Source organism: Ruditapes philippinarum, unplaced genomic scaffold, assembly GCF_026571515.1.
Source record: "Ruditapes philippinarum isolate M1 unplaced genomic scaffold, ASM2657151v2 ctg8888_1_1_1_1, whole genome shotgun sequence".
NCBI classification, from domain to species: Eukaryota; Metazoa; Mollusca; class Bivalvia; order Venerida; family Veneridae; genus Ruditapes; species Ruditapes philippinarum.
The window spans coordinates 6,635-27,883 of NW_026860282.1; the positions used below are offsets into that span (position 1 = coordinate 6,635).

The 21,249-nt window shown below is 32.4% G+C and overlaps 1 protein-coding gene across 1 annotated transcript in view; it reads left to right on the plus strand.

Moving 5' to 3' along the window:
• Positions 1 to 716: 716 nt before the first annotated feature.
• Positions 717 to 21,249, plus strand: part of LOC132759525 (hemicentin-2-like) — a gene marked incomplete at its 3' end in the record, with an annotated part of 29,541 nt that continues 9,008 nt past the window's right edge. The window contains exons 1-9 of the mRNA XM_060751312.1: positions 717 to 720; positions 3,490 to 3,577; positions 12,168 to 12,286; positions 12,818 to 12,877; positions 14,484 to 14,564; positions 17,226 to 17,267; positions 17,639 to 17,680; positions 18,039 to 18,083; positions 19,922 to 19,975. Coding sequence (XP_060607295.1) covers positions 717 to 720; positions 3,490 to 3,577; positions 12,168 to 12,286; positions 12,818 to 12,877; positions 14,484 to 14,564; positions 17,226 to 17,267; positions 17,639 to 17,680; positions 18,039 to 18,083; positions 19,922 to 19,975 — 535 coding nt within the window. The remainder of the gene's footprint in view (positions 721 to 3,489; positions 3,578 to 12,167; positions 12,287 to 12,817; positions 12,878 to 14,483; positions 14,565 to 17,225; positions 17,268 to 17,638; positions 17,681 to 18,038; positions 18,084 to 19,921; positions 19,976 to 21,249) is intronic.

A 21,249-nucleotide genomic window follows, 5' to 3' on the forward strand; every position in this document is an offset into this window, starting at 1 on the left:
AACAACTTGTTGCGTTTTGTAGGTATAAGAACCAGTACTTTACTACCCTTCTTAAAAGTTCTATCTTTTGCTTTCCTATTATAGTACTTTCTATACCTAACAGTACTCTTCTTCTACTTCTGCTATGCTAATTTACAAGTATTTTCTAATCTCTCCTGTAAATCAACTACATACTGATAAGTAGTCTTAACTTCACCATTCTCTGTCTTGCCAGACCATAACTCTTTTAACACTGTCATCGGATCTCTTATTGTTCGACCATATAACAACTCAAAAGGTGAAAATCCTAAACTCTCTTGTGGAACCTATCTATAAGCAAACAACAAAACATTTAAATACTTATCCCAATCTTTTGGTCTTTCACTACACATTCTTTGTAACATTTGTTTCAAGCTACCATTAAATTTCTCAACTAAACCATTGCACATAGACTGGTACGGTGTAGTTGTTTTCTGTCTAATTGACAGCAATCGACTAACCTCATTCATAACCTGTGAAGTAAACTGTGATCCACAGTCTGTAAGCATTTCCTCAGGCACACCTAATCTACTATACATATCAACTAAGGCTACTGCTACTCTTTCAGTCTCTATACTAGGCAATGCAATTGCTTCCGGATATCTAGTGGCATAATCCAGCATAGTCAAAATATATCTGTTCTTTCTATCATACATAGGTTCGATTGGACCAACAATATCGACCGCTACTGTCTTAAAATGCGTATCTATCATTGAAATCTTCTCTAAATTATAGCCCTATGTAAGTAAAGTAAGTAAGGCAAGTTCAAGTCATGGTCAAGTCAAGTTCAAGTCGGAAGAAAGGAGGAAAGAAGGACTTTATATATTGAATCTAGCAAATTGGGTTCCCCGATCTTCCATGTGGGCCTCAGAGTATTGAATGTTTTTGTTTTAAACAGTCAATCATAACACATTAACTGACATAAGAGCAAACATGCATTTTGTTTCTTTTATGTAATAAACAGACAAGTCCACTGAAGTATGATTTTTTTATACCACAAGGTGAAAATAAATCCTGTATTTATTAAAAAAACTTGATTTTTCTGTTTATTAGTCCCCTACCGGTTTAACCAGAAGGTACGTTAGGTTAACCCTCTGCCCGTCAGTCCGTCCGTCCGCAAAACTGAATCCCGCGATAACGCAACAAGTACTGAAAATATTTTTATAAAACTTGATATATGGATAAATGGCAGTATGGAGATCATGCACGTCTTTTTCTTTTCTTCCTATGTTGAAAATTCTGGTTGCTTTGGCAACAAATAGACTGGAAATATGGTAAATTTTACACATAAACTGGATCCAGTGATAACTTAAAAAGTACTGACAATATTTTTATGAAACTTGAAATATTGGTAGATGACAGTCTGGAATTTATGCACATCTTTTTCTTTGCTTCCTATGTTGAAAATATTGGTTGCTATGGCAACAAATAGACTGAATTTCAAGATTTCTGATTCGAATTTTTACGCTTTTTCACTATAAGTTCTTTATTTCTTAAGGTGTTTACTTCAAACTTTAAATATAAGTTTCTGGTCATCAACCACATCATATGTGACAAGGTTTACAACTCTAGCACAAAATTATCAGAATTACCTCCCTTGAACTTAGAATTTTTATGAAAAAAATGTTGTCTTTTTTTAAATAACTTTTTTATTTCTTAATGTATCTACTTCAAACTTCGTATATATGTTACTTATTATCACTCAACATTTGTGAGAAGGTTAAATACTCTAGCAAGACTATTTCTAGATTTATATCCCCCTAGAACTTAGGTTTTTTTTGAGAAATTGGTATTTTTTACTCCAACTTCTTCATTCCTTATAGGATTTACTTTAAAATCCCACATCATAATAATATGACAAGGTTTATAAATCTAGATCCATATTTCCAGAGTTATTTTCTCCTTTAACTTTGAATTTTTCTTATTCATTCTTTAACTGTCTTATTTCTTCATGGATTTTCTTCAAATTCAAAAAACCGCCTCCGTGGTCGAGGGGTTAGAGTCAATGACTTCTAATCCAGTTACCTCTCTGGCGTGGGTTCGATCCCCGGGAGATGCTTTGGTAGTTTAGCGCGGAGGAAGGTAGTCTAGTACTGGTGTAACTCTCCAGGAACGATGGTTAGGAAACTACCCGCCTATATGACTGAAATACTGTTGGGAAAAGGCGTAAAATGAAACAAACAAACAAACAAACAAACAAACATCAAATTCAAAATAAACATTCATTATCAACACCTACATTATATTTTTGTTTTTAATTTTCATCTTTGTTACTTACTATACATTATAGTTAATGTTATATTTTTTACTTATCTTCTTTGTGACTATAAATGGTATCTTTAAATTTAAAGTAAAACTCACATCAATGTACATAAATCTTACATCGTTATTTCAAGAGTTATCTCCTTTTTAAGAATTTTGTATTAAAATATGTTATATTTTGGTAATAGGGATGTTTATAAAAAAAACTTAAAAGTCACCTTCAGTCTTTCTGTCTGTTCATAAAAACTGTTTCCTGAGGTCACTTATAAAGTTTTTTTCCAACAAATTTATTTAAAATAGAGAAAAGTTGAAACATTAGTTATACTTATTCATCCTGAGAAAAATTGGACCTTTTGATTATCTGTTGTATAAACATAATTTCCTTACTAGGCAGGGCAACTTTACTATGATATAGACAAACTTAGAACTCAAAATATTTAAGTTTATTTATGTCATTCATTCACTGGTAAAATTGAATGGCAAATGGCCCATCAGAATGTTGCTGGGTTCTAACTGGTAGGGGACTTATGGATTGCTTGCAATACTATGATAATTGCTTGTTATATACATTTTTTTTTGACATAACAAAATGAAAGACTTCCCCTAAGAAGTAAGTTTTCCGGCAAGGCACTAGTGAAAATATGGAAAATCTTGTCTTATAAAGTTCATAAAGCCGCGGTCAATATTAATTTTCAGTACATATCACATCATATTCACCAGCTAAAAAGTGCATATCTGTTTTGTAATATAATATGTTAATCGTTTTTATATGGGATATCATATCTGAGAAATCGGCATTTTTCAGCTTGTCTCCTTTTTCCATTATTTGTCTCTGACATTTTAATGTGAAATATTATTAAAAATGTATAGACAATAACTAAAAAAGACTAGTTTGACTTTTATTTGTGAGTTGCCCAATGTTTTCTCGGAAAAAACAACAAACTTGTCGTGATATCACATCATAGCATGCGTCTTTTGTGGGCTTTCCAGGAAATCTATTTTAGTGTAGAAAAAATCAGTGAACATATTTAATTAAACAGTGAATATATGTAAAAGAAAAAACAGTGTATATACATGTACTCTGATATTGACCTGTTATTTTTCACAAAAGTATACTTCTTGTTACCCCATCTGAGAAATGCATATCAAAGCTATTGATAGATTATATAATAATCGTCAATATTCATAAAGATGATCCTTTTATTTCAGGGAAATATGTTTGTCAGCAAGGATGCAATGAGGGTTTCGAGTTTAAAACCCCACAATCTAAAAACTGTGAACCTGTACAAGTGAACAAGTAATTATGTTTTTCATTTTACTCAAAAAAGTTGTGAAATAGTGTACTTTTTGGATTGTTTAAAATACATAAGATTATTTGATAAAGATTCATATGTTATGAAATTTGGAAGACACTGTTGAGATGCCATGCAATATGAGCAGAAAAATACAAGAAAAAACATAATTATGCAATACATTTGTATTTAATTTATACACTTCATTGAATTTCTAATGGCCACTATATGAAATCTGATATTTTGCGAGTTGCTTAATCAATAAACTTATGTATGGTAATTTTCTTATTTTGTAGCTCATACCTGTTAAATGTGTGCCCAGCTTTTGTTAAATTTTAAGGGACCTTAGATAAGTTATTCACCCTTCAAAGTAGTAATAGTTTATTCCTTTGCATATGTCAATTTGTCGGTTGGTATATAGACCAATCTGTTTTCAATCAATAATTTATGTATGCCTTAGTAGGGCTAGGAACTTGGTTGTCTTTGGTATCACAAAGGTCAAAGGTCAAGGTCACATTGACTTTTATATGTCGAAATGGTTTGCGATGAATAACTTGACAACTCATGGTTCCTTTGTAGGTGCATTGGTCTTTGCAAGTAGATGACCCATATTGATTTTGCTGTCAAGTGGTTAAAGATGAAGGTCACATTACCAGTTTCAACCAATGACCAGATGAGGCTGGGTCCTTTGCCCTCAAACATCACAGGTGCATTGGTCTTTGCAAGAATATGACTCCTACTGATTTTGGGGTCAGAGTGTTAAAGTTCAAGTCCATATGGACCTCTTATATCAAAATGGTTTCCCACTTATAACTTGAAAACTCATGGGCAATTGGCCCTTGAACTTCAAAGTGTCATTAGTCTTGGCAAGAAGTTGATCGCTATTTATTTTTTGGTCAAGGGGTCTTAGGTCAAGGTCACATTCACTTTGTATGTAAAATGATTTCCAACCAATAACTCAACTATCTATGTACCCTTGACCCATAAACTTTACATATGCATTGGTCTTGGCCAGTAGAATACCCCTATTATTTTTGAAGCAAAGTGCCAAAGGTCAAGGTCACATTTACCTTGCATGTTAAAATGGTCTCCCACCAATAACAACCCATTGGCCCGTTGCCCTCAGACTTGACAGGTGCATTGGTCTTGGCTAATACATGAGTAATGATTTTGAGGGTGCAGGTTCAAATGTTTAGATCATATGTAATAATGATTTTCTGACCTTCTAATGGACCCTACACCCTCAGATTTCACAGGTGCATTGGTCCTGGCAACTACATAGACATATTCATTGGTCTTGGGCACTTCATGATCCATTTTGATTTCTTTGCATCATAGGCTAAAAGAACAAGGTCACATTTACTGTGTATAATAAAACGGTTTCCAACCAATTACTCAACACATGACTAATGGCTGCTGGTGTTGGGAAGTCCATATGTTTTACAACATATCTCGTTATTATGAGGTTGCCTATTCCAGAACAATTTCTTTATAGGTACATAATATGTGTACTAATAGATACAAGATAACTAGCTGTAATATCCGCGCAGTGAGTTAAGATACATAGTAAACTTTCATTTATTTTCAGGGTAACCATTTTAATTTGCTCTGTAATGCTTATTTTCATTAATTATTTGCAGTGAAGTTTTGATTTACATTATTATTAGCAATAAATGAAATTAGACACAACTTTAAGCACTATAACATGCACATATCAAAGGGAAGAGAATAGGGCTATAATATTTTGCCTTTGTTTTGAATATCATAATTTATGTAGGTACCAATATTAAAACATGTTAAGTGACTAAATATATCTTAATCATATGCCTGAATGTCTTGTATACTTAACAAATATTAAATTTTCCTTGGCATTGAGGGTCAGGTGAGCAATATATGGCCATCATTGCCCTGTTGTTACACATAACATACTTATTACAAAAATTAATTTGAACATAATAATATTTCAAAGAACGAAGTGAAAACCATGGTAAGTGCTTTACTGAATGTTCCTTTTAATTGCACCCATTTAAATAAATAGGTAACTAGTTTTGGTGTAAATATATTATTTGAAGTTTTTAGAATTTTAGCTTATTTTGTCATAATATTTTTTTGTTAATTATATACTTCACAATCTAAATTTTTTTTTTATCTTACTGATGAACTATATTTGAAAGGTATATACAATTAAAGATCTTGTATCGCAATTTTTTATGGTTTTATAATGCTTAAATTAAGATTTATCAATATTGTAAGTTCCAAAAAGCATTATTTATAAAGATATTACTGAATTTAACATTTCATGTAAATAAAGGGAGGTAATTGGAAATTTATTTTCGTTAAAGTCTAAGTCAAATTGTTCAACAAGAAATGAATGCATATATTTTTATGAGTACATAATTGTAATGTGCACAAATATTTGCAGTGCATATTTTACATATTCTTTGATGTTTGAAAATTGTTTTGTAAGCCTAATTATATACATATATAAAATTTCACTCAAGTGTGGTAAAATCCTCAATTATAACATACAGGATCTTTAATTGTAGAACTGAATGGAAATTTTGCCAGAAATGTTGCGAGATATATACTTAAAGCTGCATGCCTCTAGATGAGCCAAAATATTTCAAGAAAATAAAACTTGAGAAAAATTTATTGAGGTTTTATGAAAAGTAAAAAGACTAAAGATAAAAGTAATAATTTCCATGTTATTTGTGATTGATGGCCAATTTTTCAGTAATTTTCACTATATTTCTACTGCGTTACTAACGCAGTAAGGGTTAATTTTGCATATTTTGACCTCTTTTTTTAATTTACATTGGTTGTAAGTGCCGTTTGAAATGTGCATATTATTTTCTCTGTCATCTTAACAATATTTTACTTTTGAATACATTTTCAAAATTTTCATGAACATTAGCAGGAATCTGAAGGCGTGCTGCTTTAATGTTTAAATATATATGGTGACTGGGAGAGGGAAATAAACATTTGCTAATTCCTTGTGAAATTGTAACAAAATTTGGGACATTTTCATCGTGAACTTTATGATGTCATTATAAGATGATGTCAATAAAGAAGTTCGCGTAAATGCTTTGCAGCAAATATCAGAGAAAACACACAAATCAATGTAATAGTATGTAATGAATAACAAAGAGTCAAGAGTCATTTGACTAGTGAACACTAGCATTTTGGCTCATGGCAACTTTTCTCATATTTTTTTTAAAGCTTACTTCGTGAAATATATTTTGATCTTACTGTTATACAAACTAGTTACTTTAGTTACTCAAACTGCTTGAAATAGAGACTTGAAAATGGGTCTTCATCAAATCCAGTCTGCACCAACTTAAAACGTTATCTGGCTCTTTCTGGAAATGAACCAGGCAGCATATATGCAGACTGAACTGCACAAATTATTCACACTGTTTAAGCTCTATCTATCTGTGTGTTGTAATATGGTTGACAAACATGAGGGCTAAGATGTTTTTTTTCCATAAAACAATTACATAAGGGTGCTATTATTGGAATATACAGTAGTTATATATGCCTTTTGTTTTTTTATTGTAACATTTATTTATGCATGACTGTTATCTTTCATTCTTTGTCTTTTATGTTGCTTTTGTTTGGTCTGAAGGTTAAAGTTTATGAAGTAAATGTCACATAAAACATTGGACTGCATGACTGAAATAAAAAGGCTTTGTTATGCAAAATGATTAGTGAGAATGACACTGTTTACAGCTCTTTTTTTAATTTTAATTTCTAGCTTGATTTTGTTTGAAGAAAAAAATGGAGGTAACGGGTGGCTTTCCCGTTGCCATCTGCAAAACTTATCATAACTTTTTAAGTTCTTGGTGTATTGTCTTCATACTCGGCTACAACAACTTTTAGGACAAGATCTTTAAAGAAGAGCAGATGTAACTTGACCTTCATTCATAAATGACATTGACCTTCAAGGTCAGATGTCTAAATTTTGCCTGATTTTTGCTGATTTTTGCTATTATTGGCTATTATTGGCTATATATTTGTTAGTTTTAAATGGATTGTCTTCAAACTTGAACAAAACAATGTTTAAGAATAGACCTTATAGTTTACCAGACAGAATTTGACATTAACTCATAAATGACCTTGACCTTGAAGGTCAAATTATTGAAATTTATTCGTTTTGCTATAAATGGCTATAATTCTGTAATTACGGAATGGATTTATTTCTTAGACACAAGATTCTTTAGGATAAGACCTTGATGGATATCACACGCAAATTTCATGACCATGACCTTGAAGGTTAATTTATTGAATTTTCACTGACTTTTGCTGTAATTGGCTGTAACTTTGTAATTAATGGTTTATCTTCATACTTGGACAAAGCAACGTTTTGGACAAGATCGTCTAAAAAGTTTAGACAGACCTATGAAAACTAAAAATAAAGAAATTGTTTAAACTGTTTATTTGTTTGTTTTTAGAAAAAGGTTAAAAAGTCAAGCATTGACCCTGCCTGGCAGTGGCTCTTTTCATATTTCCTGTAAAAGGTTTTTGGGAATTTTGTTTTTGTCAGCAAGTTGAGGTAACTAGTAAACTGTGGTCCTCTTTAAGTTTACGTTACTTTAAATGCTTTGAAAGAAGAAAGAGAATAACAGAGGAAACGTATGGTTCAAAATTGCCATAAGCCGTAACATATATGAATAGTTATTTTCTGCTGAATGACACAAGAAATCTAGAGAATCTTTGTTGTTTTGGTGTATGAAAAAAAGTATCACAATTCTGATCAATTTTTAAACTGGTCACTTACATTGAAATTAGTGATGACGTGGAATTAGTAATATTGAGTATAATGATGGCTTGAGACTTTAGAAATACTATACTTCATTACTATTCATTAGGTAGAAAATTGTTTATGGGTTCAGATGCCTTATTTTATTTTGTATATTTTTCTGTAGACATCCAAATACATTTTAAGAGGCATCAGTTAGTTAAAACCTTGCATGTGATTATTTTATTTGTTGTAAAAAGTGTTTCTTAATGTGGTGACTGGTTATGATAACCATTGTATATTGTGCATACACACTGTTTCTTTACTTCAAAGAGTTAAATGACATTATGCTCATTTTTGTTTTACTGTCAATTTTAGCTTAATTAGTACTATTTATCTATAGATTAAATTTTGTGATTGACCAAATAATTTATAATGAACAATGTGATGAATGAAACATAAAAATTTAAAAATTGCATGGTGTTGGTAAATTCCAAAAACGTTGTTTGAAAGTGATGGAAATACCAAATTATTGAATGTTGTCATTCATTTGAAGAAAAGTGAGGCTATCACACATTTTAAAAGGGTTTTTTCATCAAGGTTTACATAACTTTACATATTAACATCTTTTGAAAGTTTTACTTGCAGTTTCACTTCTTATAATCACTGTCCAAGATTCATTATTACTTTATTTAATATGTCAATGTAGATTATTATTAAATAAAATCTATTTATTAACTCTTAAAAGCCCAGGTTTAAGTTATCTTTGCAAAATAAATATCCACAGCAACTGAAGTTAATTATGTATTTTGGATCCTTAATGTAAATGACTGTTCATGCAGACCCATTACATCTGTCATGGATTTTGAATGAAATTTTCTCTGTGGGAATACCTTTGATAACCAGGCTCATGAAAATAAAACCAAGCACACTGTTTGGCTTAATTGGGATATGCTTACATAATGATTTAGAATGGTGCTATTAACTTATATAAAATGCCATACTAAAAGTCGATTGATTGGTCAAATATTGATAAAAACAAGAAAAATGTGTTATTCAAAATATTTCTCGAGCAAACAAAATGTATCAGAATTTGAGTGTTTTAATATGAACCTTTATTAATAATATTAAAAAAAAAAGTCCAGAACAATTTATTGTCTGGTAACGCTATCAACATAATCATGTATGATATGATATAATATAATCATGTATGATATGATATGATATAACATACACTCCTTTATGACCAATTCACTTCAATGAACCAATAAGTCTACTAGTCTGAAATTGTACTATCAAAAGGCTAGATAATAAATTGATTTTTACAACTTCAAAAGCAATGATGGAAGCTCTTGTAAACATGTTCCTAAAGTAATGAATTAATTTTAGTTTTAATTTTTTTGCAACTAACACATAAAAGCCTAACAGTATCCATGGTTTTATTCTTTGCATGTGAAGATGAATCGAGTGATGGGAAAGACACTTTTTAATTAATTTAACATTTGAAATGCATGCTGTTTAATAATGTTCTGTACAAATCTTTGAAATAACATACATGTACAAGCTATAGCTTATTTTTAACTCACCTGAAACTTTTGAGAATTATCACAATATTTTAATGGCTGCTATGGAAATGAAAAAACTGTAAAATTGCATGCTTGTTACAGTTGTGGTACTTTTTTGACAGCTTATATTATCTTATATACATGTCTGATATCAGTTAATCAAGCGATTATCATTTTTTTGTCGCCTCTATGGTGTTGTGGCAACAAATTGGGATCACTTCTCGGTCGTCTGTCTGAATGTTTTACTGTTTGTCCCTCTGTCCGTCCGTCACAAAACTTGTCCAGGTTTTAACTCCTCATAAACAACTGGTGCAATATCATCTAAACTTAGCAGGAATGATCAGTACCAAGTCTAGTTGTGCATATTATTGGCCAGCTTTTTATGGTTCAATGAATTTTGTGGGAGTTATGGACCTTAAAATACTTTTTTAAAGTTTGCCCGGACTACTTTACAGGATTGATTTTTTACTTAAGTCCTTGCGCATATTGCATGAGTTTTCCGGTCCAATGATTTTTATATGCCTGAAGGAATTTTGGGCATATTATGTTACACCCCCTGGCGTCCGTCCGTCTGTCCATCGGTCCGTTCGCATAACTTAAGTTCAATTTGGCCCACAGTGTTCAAACTTCATAGTATGATTGTCCATATTGGGTAGAAGACCCCTATCGATTTTGGGGACACAAGGTCAAAGGTCAAGGTCATTATTACTTTAAAACTGAAAACAGTTTCCGGAGCATAATTTAAGTTCCATTTGGCCAACATTGTTCAAACTTCATAGGATGATTGTCCGTATTGGGGAGAACACCCCTATTGATATTAGGATCACAAGGTCAAAGGTCAAGGTCACTATTACCTTTAAACTGAAAACAGTTTCCGGAGCATAACTTAAGTTCCAATTGGCCAACAGTGTTCTAACTTCATAGTATGATTGTCCATATTGGGTAGAAGACCCCTATTGATTTTGGGGTTACAAGGTCAAAGGTCAAGGTCACTTTTACTTTTAAACTGAAAAAACAGTTTCCGGAGCATAACTTAAATTCCATTTGGCCAACAGTGTTCAATCTTCATAGGATGATTGTCCGTATTGGGGAGAACACCCCTATTGATTTTAGGATCACAAGGTCAAAGTTCAAGGTCACTATAACCTTAAAACTGAATCAGTGTCCGGAGCATAACTTAAGTTCGATTTGACCCACAATATTCAAACTTCATAGGAGGATTGCTATTTGAAGGAGGTAATACTTTATTTAATTCTCATGTCTTACAAATGATTCGTCCTTACTAAAAAAACAACTTTCGGGCATATTATGTTCCACCTAGCGGTGCTCTTGTTGGTTGAGTTATCGCCCTTTAATAAAAAGGTGCTTTTTTGTGGGTTGCCAGATACACAAAAGCTTGTCTGGACTACTTCTCAAAAACTACTGGTGCAAACTTTACAGGAATGATCTGCAGCAAGTCTAGTTGAACATATCATCCGCTTTGAATAGTTCAATTAATTTTGTTGGAGTTATGGCCCTTAAAATATTTTTATTTTTTAAAGTATGTCAAGACTACTCCTCTTATACCGCTGATGCAATTTCAATGAAACTTTGCAGTGAAGTACTTTGGCAAAATACACAGTTACCCAGTTATGGCCCTTGAATGAAAATTGTGTTTGGACCTCTCCTCTCATACCTTTAATGCAATTGCAATGAAATTACTTTACAAAATTGACTGGTAGGTCAAGTAATTTTGCATTATAAATAAACAAGTTGTTTGCTTGCGTGATTTTCACCTGAGTTATTGCCTTTGAGTAAACATTTTTTTGCCCTGTTAATGATTTTTGGGTCTCCTGCTACACAGTAGCTACAACTTGCGATTGGCTATCATAGGGCAACACATGTCATCACTGATGGCCCTTGTTCTTAAGAACTTAACCTGTACCATCATAAAAATTCAAATGCTGACATTTTAAGCCGTTGTCTTCAGGTGATTAGATTTATTTCAAACAACTGTTATTCTCCTTAATTAATACAAATAAAGGTAAAAATGGATGATAGTTTAATAATTCATACAGTATTTAACTAAGGTCAATGATTCATAAAATCCATTAGAAAAAAAACAACAAAAGAATATTTTAGTTATATTTTAGCAGTTAATATTTCTTTCATTTCTAATCAAAAAAGATTATGATAATAAAGAAATGAAATTGTAATTAATAGCTTATTGATATGCAAAATATATATTAAAGATGAAAGTTGCTTGATTATTGTGATTATTAAGATGTTGACATAAATGCATAATGTTTTCAGCACAACATTTGATAACGAGACAACAATTTCTGATAGAAGCTCACTTATCCCAACAACACACGAAGGTACCAACAACACAAGTTCACCACCAACAAGAACGACAACAAAGCCTCATGAAGGTTTGACTTTATTCAGTTTTACCTTGGCCATATTTTGACTGTCAAGGTGACACTTTAATTAAATTTTGGACAAGAAAATCACAATTTCCTATTTACTTCAAAATTCTTCATGTGTTTGACATTATAAATAAAAAAGTCAAGTATGGTATGCTTTTCACTTATTAAATTGACTGATACTGGAAGCTCACTTTTAAAAAAATGTTGAATTCTTGCTAAAATCCTAAGAGAAGGCACTCTTATGTAACTGAAATAGAAAAGAAGTGTCTTATTGCTTAGATATTTGTCAGAAAGTATTGTCTGATTGACCTTTATAAGATTTTAGGGCCTTGGGTAATCATAAATGTTTTGCAGTCATCCAGTGAACAAAGTGTGTAACTTGTAAGTTGTATAAAACAATATTTTAAATGACAACTCTAAGAAAAATACTTCACATATTTTTCTGAAAGTTAATATGTAAATAAGAATGATCATCAAGGGTGATGCTGTTCAAAATTAAAAACATTAAGCTTCATAATGAAAATATTTTTACAGAAGAAGATGCTGGCGTTTCTAGTGGGAAGGAAGTAGGCATTGTAATTGCAGCTGTTTTTGGTAATGTATTTAAAGTATATTATTATGATGTATTTTTTGAATTTTATAATAAATATGAGTTGAAATAATAAAATGTTATGGAGATGGTACACTTAATTGTATTGTATTTAAAGTTATTTTTGAATTTTATAATAAATATGAGTTGAAATAATAAAATATTTTGTCACAATTTTGACTCAAATGTCATCCAACTTGGTCAGGATGCTTACCTAAGTAATTGCTCTGATAAGTTTGATTGGGCTGGTGAACGATCTAGTTCCATCTTTGCCCTCTTGTTTTGTGTTGCCAGCTACTTGTTACGACAAGCTCCTAGCAATTATTGAGCAAAACTTTACAGGAATGATAAATAATTTGTCAAGTTGTGCATCTCATTAACATTTTTTCAATTTATTGACTTTTTTAGAGTAATGGTCCTTTTATAATTTTAATTTTTAAAATTTATTCGGACTACCTTTCTCATACAACTAATGAAATTTCAATGAAACTTTACAGGATTTTTAGGTTGCTCAAGTACCTGTGCATATAACATGGATTTTCTAGTTGAATGATTATTAGCCAAGTTACTGCCCTTGAATAAAAAAACTTGTTTTGCCCTGATAATGATTTTTGTGTCTCATGATACACAATAGCTACAACATGTAATTGGCTATCATGAGGCAACGCATGTCATGTCATGGCCCTTGTTATTAAAGATAAGATCCTAATTGTTTTTTGACACTGATGTAAAATGGATTAAGAAAATTGTTGCTACAAATAGGTTTACAGTTTTTGCAGTTTTGACTTAGGGATTCTAATTTTCTAGTATTTCTTTATTTATCAGCTCATCAAGCTTTTTATTTATCTATTTTTGCATTGGCTTATCTCTTTGGCAAACAGCTTTACGTGCAACTTCTTGTTCAACATTATTTCTCAGTTTAACAATTGAAAATAATTGCTTGTAACTAATAGCACACTATATTGAGATCATAATAAAAGGTCAGTTAAGATGGCTCATAATTCTGTCATGAATAATGACTTCTATATGTCAACTTCCTTCGTATGTAAAAATTTTGCATGCAACATTAATCTTCAGAAAAAGCCAGATATGATATATATTCCTGCAAAGGAAAACAGGGGCTTATCAGTTTTGATTTGCTGCTCCAACAGTGGTGTCATCTGTTGGTTACTTAGTGAGCTATTATTCTTCTGATATACTAGACAATTCTAGGTCTTAGAGCGAAACTGTTTCATCTTTGTATAGAAATAGAAGCAGATTGACCAGTTTTACTCTAAATCTTGACATTGCTTAATGATGTGTTTTACTATCATGCTAGTTCCTCAACGTATCCAATATTCTCCTTCAAGAGCCGCAAGAATTTGTTGCCTACCTGCATGTCCATGTAACTTGTGGTGATGCTGTTGTAAATAGGACAAATCCAATATGACCCCATTACTTAAATTGTTACCATTTCTAGCTAATATCTGAGGTGAGTTATCAAGGGACATTATGTCCCTTTTGTTATGATATTCAGACAAATAATTAATAGACCACTTTTCTACAGGTGATATTGTTAAATAGCATCAAATAATTTTGTGTTATAATAATTTGTTATCTTTGTTATTTCAGTTTGTTTTCCCATTGTTGTTATCTACCTTGCAATAGGTTGCTGCTGCTATTACATAAATGTAAAAAGAACATGTGGTTTTAGTAAGTTTGTTTCACTGTTTACAAAATAAACAATAAAAATGTAATGAAATTAATTATGTTAAAGGAACAAGAACATAAGATGGATATGGCCATGATATTGGTATAAAGTTATTATCCCCCGCCGAAAAGGCGGCGGGGGATATAGAAATAGTCTCCGTCCGTCCGACCTTCCGTCCTTCCGTCCGTCCTTCCGTCCGACATTTTTGTGCGGAGCATATCTCTAAAAGTATTTGAGTTATCAACTTGAAACTTCATAGGTGGATAGACCTCATTGAGGAGGAGTGCAGTGCACAAGAATGATAACTCTACCTTTCATAATTTTTGAGTTATTGCCCTTTGTTATTTTTCATACTTAATTTTTCACCTGAGTGGAGCAAAATGTTTTTGAGATATCAACATCAAATGTCATAGTTGGATAGATCTTATTGAGGAGGAATGTTGTGCGCAAGAACTCTTCCCTATACAATTTTTGAGTTATTGCCCTTTGTTCTTTTTCATGCTATTTTGTCCAGAGCTTATCTCAAAAAGTATTTGAGGTATCAACTTGAAACTTCCTAGGTGGATGGATCTCATTGCGAAGGAGTGCATTGCACAAAAATGATAACTCTACCCTGCATTATTTTTGAGTTATTGCCCTTTGTTATTTTTCAAAATTAATTTTTGTCCAGAGCATAACTCAAAAAGCCTTTAAGATATCAACATGAAACTTCATAGGTGCATAGATCTCACTCAGGAGGTGTGCAGTGCACAAGAACGATAACTCTACCTTTCATAAATTTTGAGTTATTGCCCTTTGTTATTTTTCATACCTAATTTTTCACCCGAGTGGAGCATAACTCAAAAGTGTTTGAGATGTCAACACGAAATGTCATAGGTGGATAGATTTTATTGAGGAGGAATGCTGTGCACAAGAATGATAACTCTTCCCTGTACAATTTTTGAGTTATTGCCCTTTGTTCTTTTTCATACTATTTTGTCCGGAGCTTATCTCAAAAAGTATTTGAGGTATCAACTTGAAACTTCATAGGTGGATGATTCTCATTGAGGAAGAGTGCAGTGCACAAGAACGATAACTCTACCCTGCATAATTGTTTAGTTATTGCCCTTTTTAATTTTTCAAAATTAATTTTTGTCCAAAACATAACTCAAAAAGCCTTTGAGATATCATTATGAAACTTCATAGGTGCATAGATCTCACTCAGGAGGTATGCAGTGCACAAGAATGATAACTCTACCTTTCATAATTTTTGAGTTATTGCCCTTTGTTATTTTTCATAGTTAATTTTTCAATTCAATTCTTTTCTCAAAAAGTATTTGAGGATAGATTTTACTGAGGAGGGATGCAGCACACAAGAATGATAACCTATCCTGCATTATTTTTCAGTTATTTCCCTTTGTTATTTTCAGCCATCAGTATTCACATAGGTTTCAAATCTGTAATCACTTTTGCCATCAGTTTTCATTACCAAAAGACCTCTTAAAATGGAATTATTCTGCTCTACTACATATACATTCTTCCAATGAGCAAACACATTCGGCGGGGAATGGCCATGTTGACATGGCTCTTGTTAAAATAAGAATTATATAAATAGTTGTACACTATTACGATTCTTAGCATTAGGAAAAGTTGTATACAGTATTACGATTCTTAGCATCAGGAAAAGTTGTTACAAATTTATATATCGATTGATTGATTGATTTCCTTTAGACCGTAGGGGGGCAAGGATAGCCTATGGAAGTGCAAGCACTTATTTCCAGTAGGTTCCTCAGCAGACACTAGAGACAGCTATGAGATACAAGGGAATCCGGGCACCAGTTCAAGCTCTTATTGAATAGATCCCTTGCTTCTTTTACAAGCCCAGTGTATAGCACTGATACATGCGAGGATTACCTGGGTTTCATACCAGTAAACCTGTGTATCATACCAGTGTTACCCAGGATCGAACCCGGAAACTCTGGACTGACAGTCAGTGGTCAAACCAACGGAGCATAACTTGAAAGTGCTGGTTGGATATCCAAACAACTTCATACAATGTCAAAGCACAAAAAGAGGAAGTGCAGTGCACAAGAAGCGTTATTATTAACTGTATCCAGAGTAATTATAGAGTGTTTGCACTTTGTTACTTCTCCTTGTCGCAGAACATAACATGAAATGTACTGGTTGGAATTCAATACAAGTTTGTGCAATGGTCAAGTATATTGAGAGGAAGCGCAATGCATAGGAACCATAACTCTTTCTTGACTCATTTAAGAGTTATAGCCCTTTTTAACTTTTTATTGTCCCGTGCATAACTTGGAAAATTAATGGTTGGAATTCAATGCAACTACATACAAGGGTTAAGCGCAAATAAGAGAATGTGCAGTGCTCAAGAACCGTAACTCTATCTGGACTTATTACAGAGTAATTCAATAAAACTTCATCAATGGCCAACCACAATGAAAGGAAATTCAACGTTCAGGAACCACAACTATCTTTAATTACCCACAACCATAACTCTATTTCAATTCTTTTACAAGGTATTCTGTTACTAGTAACTTATTCATTTCCGAAGCAGTATTGCGGGGGTATGAATCACATTTAGTAATAGCTCTAGTATTATGTAGTTTTGAAAACAGATTTCATTACTAGAACCTTACTTACTTTATGTTTTGCATATTCAGAAGGAAACACAAGAAGAAAATACCAGGCGAAGTTCCGACGAGGTAATATGAAAAAAATATTTGTAAATAGTTGTATGATATTGTAAAGATGTGTTGACTTATATTTTATTGCTTGAGTGTAATTTTCTCTTACGATTACATTTAAAACATGACAAAATTATTACAAGCTTTTGAATTTGTGAAACAAAATACTAACATGAAACCATTTTATCTTAAAAACTACAAAGAGCTTAAATTTTTGGTATGTAACATTTCCTTTTTTTTGTATTTTATGCAAAAGTAACAAAAATCGTTCTGCAAAATTATGGTCGCTTTCATAAAATTGACGATGACTCTGAAAGAAAGGAAACAGACTTTAAATACCTTATTTTCAGAATGTTAAATAATTTCTTCCATAAATTTTGTATTTTCAGAAGGAAACTCAAGTAGCCAATCGAATGTGCAGTTGCAGCAAGGTAATGTCAAGATATATTTGTAATATATATATTTTGCATAAAATCTGTTGTCTTGAGAGATTAAAACATATAATTTCATGAGTGTATGCAAATGCAGAGATGGTGAACAATTATTCAGGTTTTAGAAACCTTATAGCTGAATTTTATAATTATATTATTTTTTTGGAAAAGTTTTTAACAAATACAAATTTATTTTTTTCAAGATTTATCATTAGGCAAATAGAAAATACGCAGTTTAACTTCACATTGAAGATAACTTATGCAGGATTTTTAACATGGTTTTTTTTAGTTTGCAAAAGCGTTGTAAAGCAAAATGTTATTAATACTATGTAAGATAATTTTATTTTTGGACATTTAGAACCTTTGATGTCATCACCTGATGTGACGGATCCGATCCTACAGGGTAACTTTTCATCTTGTATTCGCTGAATTAAGTAATTTTGTTTTAGAAATCAACGTCGATTTATGAAGTAAAACAATAAGCACAAATTAGAATTTTTTCTTTGGTTTTGTAGAACCAAAGGAGTTGAATCTCTTCTTTACCGTCTATCTGTCTATTACAAAACCTTTCCGGTCTACTCCTCAAAATCTGGTAGAATTTCATCCAAACTTAACAAAAATGATGAGTACATTTTTAGTTGTGCATATCTGGTAATTTTCCAGTTAGACTTTCAATAATTGTGACCCAACTATAGGGGGCATTGAGATTTACCCTTGTGTATCTATTATATGTCCGCCCGTTCTCTTTTGTGTTGCACGTAGCTCAAAAGTATTTGACGTAGAGTCACGAAACTTTATAGGAATATTGGTCAGCATGTGTAGTTGTGCACCTGGGTGTTTGCGTGTGGTTTTAGTCATAATTCGAGAGTTGCAATTTTCAACTTGTGTCGCACTTAACCAAAAAAGTGTTTGGCCTAGTGTCATAAACTTTAAAGGAATGTTGCTTAGGATGAGAAGTTGTGCACCTAATATTTCGCTTGTGGACTTAATGTGTTTTGTCAGAGTAATGGCGCTTGACTTAGAAAAAATTGCAATTTTCAATTTTTGTCGTTTGTAGCTCAAAAAGTATTTGACCTAGAGTCATATGTTGGTGAGCATGTGTAGTTGCGCACCTGGGGTTCGCTTATGAATTTATTTGGTATTTGTAGAGTTATTGCCCTTGACTTAGAATCAATTAACAATTTCCATCTTGTGTCACGCGTTGGTCAAATAATGTTTGACTTATAGCCATGAAACATTACAGAAATGTTGAAAATCGTGTTTTGCTTGTAGATTGATTCTGCGTTGTGTGAGTTATTGCCCATGACTTAGGAAAAAATTCAAATGTTGAATTTGTTTTGCACATATCTCAAAAAGAATATGACCTAGAGTCATTAAACTTTATAGGAATGATGGTCAGCATGTGTAGTTGTGCACCAGGGGTTTTGGTTGTGTATTTATTCCGTATTTGTAGAGTAATTGCACTTGACTTAGTAAAAAGCATACCAAAATGTTGTGTTATGTGTCCATGGAGTGCATGAGTCAGAATCAACCAACTTTACAGGAATGTTGATTAACATCACTGGGAAGCTGTGCACCTGGTGTTTTTGCAACTTGTGTCACATGTAGCCCAAAATTATTTGGCCAAGAGTCAGTAGATTGACAAAACAGTTAAATGTGGGGGAACCTATGTCCTATGAAAAGGAACACTTTATTAAAAAAACACCAAAGCATCTAGTTATACATGGTTCTACTGATGCCCGAAATATAACTACTTTTTATGAAAAAAATATTAGACAAGACTAGTGTAGAAATATAAGCACTTACAAGGTTTCGCTGAACAAATGTCACTACGTAAAACTGCTAAATTTCGAAGTCCGCGAATGAAACAAAATACAACTGTAATGGACATTTCCAGTGATTACAGTGTAATACAAATCAACTAGCTGTTACATGCTCAGATAATGAATAGTCACTGTTTGACCTGGTTTACACAAAAGAACCCATGGCTTTGTTTATGATACTGTTTGTGAGTAATTGGCCTACCATTGAAAAGATGCTAAATTTTTCACTTTTAACTACAAAGATCTGTTGTTTACAAGCAAACAAAAGACAACATTTGTTTAAGGATACTATGTGATGGCTTTTCATTTTTGTACAAATTTACCTTGTTTTATATTGAAATTAGTATGATCAATAGTTTGAAGGACAAATACAAATACTAAAAATTGATGTTAAATTGATTTAAAAATTCTTTTATAGTTTCAGCTGTGAAATATGTATTCTGTTGGCCGTGTAATTTGCCATGTTTTAAAGGTATGTCATTCTTTATAATCTTTTTCAGCTTGACATTTTGACATGTTGGAGCTTTTGCTACAGTCATATCACTTTGACGTTACCGTTGTTGTTTCCTTTGCCGATAGGGTTTTCGTTGCTGTCTGAACCTTTTATGTTTGTCAAAATTTTTAATTTTTAGCTCACCTGTCACAAAGTGACAACGAGAGGTTTTGTGATCGCTTTTCGTCCGGCGTCCGTCCGTCGTCCGTCCGTCCGTCCATCCGTAAACTTTTACTTTAAATGACATCTCCTCATAAACCACTAAGCCAATTTCATCCAAACTTCACAGGAATGTTCCTTTGGTGGTCACCTTTAAAAATTGTTCAAAGAATTGAATTCCATTCAGAACTCTGGTTGCCATGGCAACCGAAAGAAAAAACTTTAAATATCTTCTTTTAAAAAACCCTAAGAGCTAGAGCTTAGATATTTGGTATGAAACATCTTCTAATGAGTGTCTACCAAGTTTGTTAAAAAAAGCCCTGGGATCAAAATTGGCTCCGCCCCAGGGGGTCATTGATTTTGCCCGATATGCATATAGTAAAAAAATTTAAAAAAAATCTTCTTTTAAAGAACCCAAAGAGCTAGAGCTAAGATATTTAGCATGAAACATGTTCTAATGGATGTTTACCAAGTTTGTTCAAATAAAAGCCCTGTGGTCAAATCTTGGCCCCGCCCCGGGTGTCCTTGATTTTCCTTATATATGTATAACAAAAACTTAAAAAATCTTCTTTGAAAAAAACCAAATAGCTAGAGTTTAGATACTAAGCATGAAACATCTTCTAGTGAGTGTCTACCAAGTTTGTTCAAATAAAAGCCCTGGGGTCAAAATTGGCCCCGCCCCGGGGGTCATTCATTTTCCTTATATGTGTATAACAAAAACTTAAAAAATCTTCTTTGAAAAAACTCAAATAGCTAGAGTTCAGATATTAAGCACGAAGCATCTTCTAGTGAGTGTCTACAAAGTTTGTTCAAATAAAAGCCCTGGGGTCAAAATTGGCCCCGCCCCGGGGGACATTGATTTTCCTTATATGTGTATAGCAAAAACTTAAAAATCTTCTTTGAAAAAAACTGAATAGCTAGAGTTTAGATATTAAGCATGAAGCATCTTCTAGTGAGTGTCTACAAAGTTTGTTCAAATAAAAGCCCTGGGGTCAAAATAGGCCCTGCCCCGGGAGACATTGATTTTCCTTATATGTGTATAGCCAATTAAACTTAAAAATCTTCTTTGAAATAACCAAAATAGCTAGAGTTTA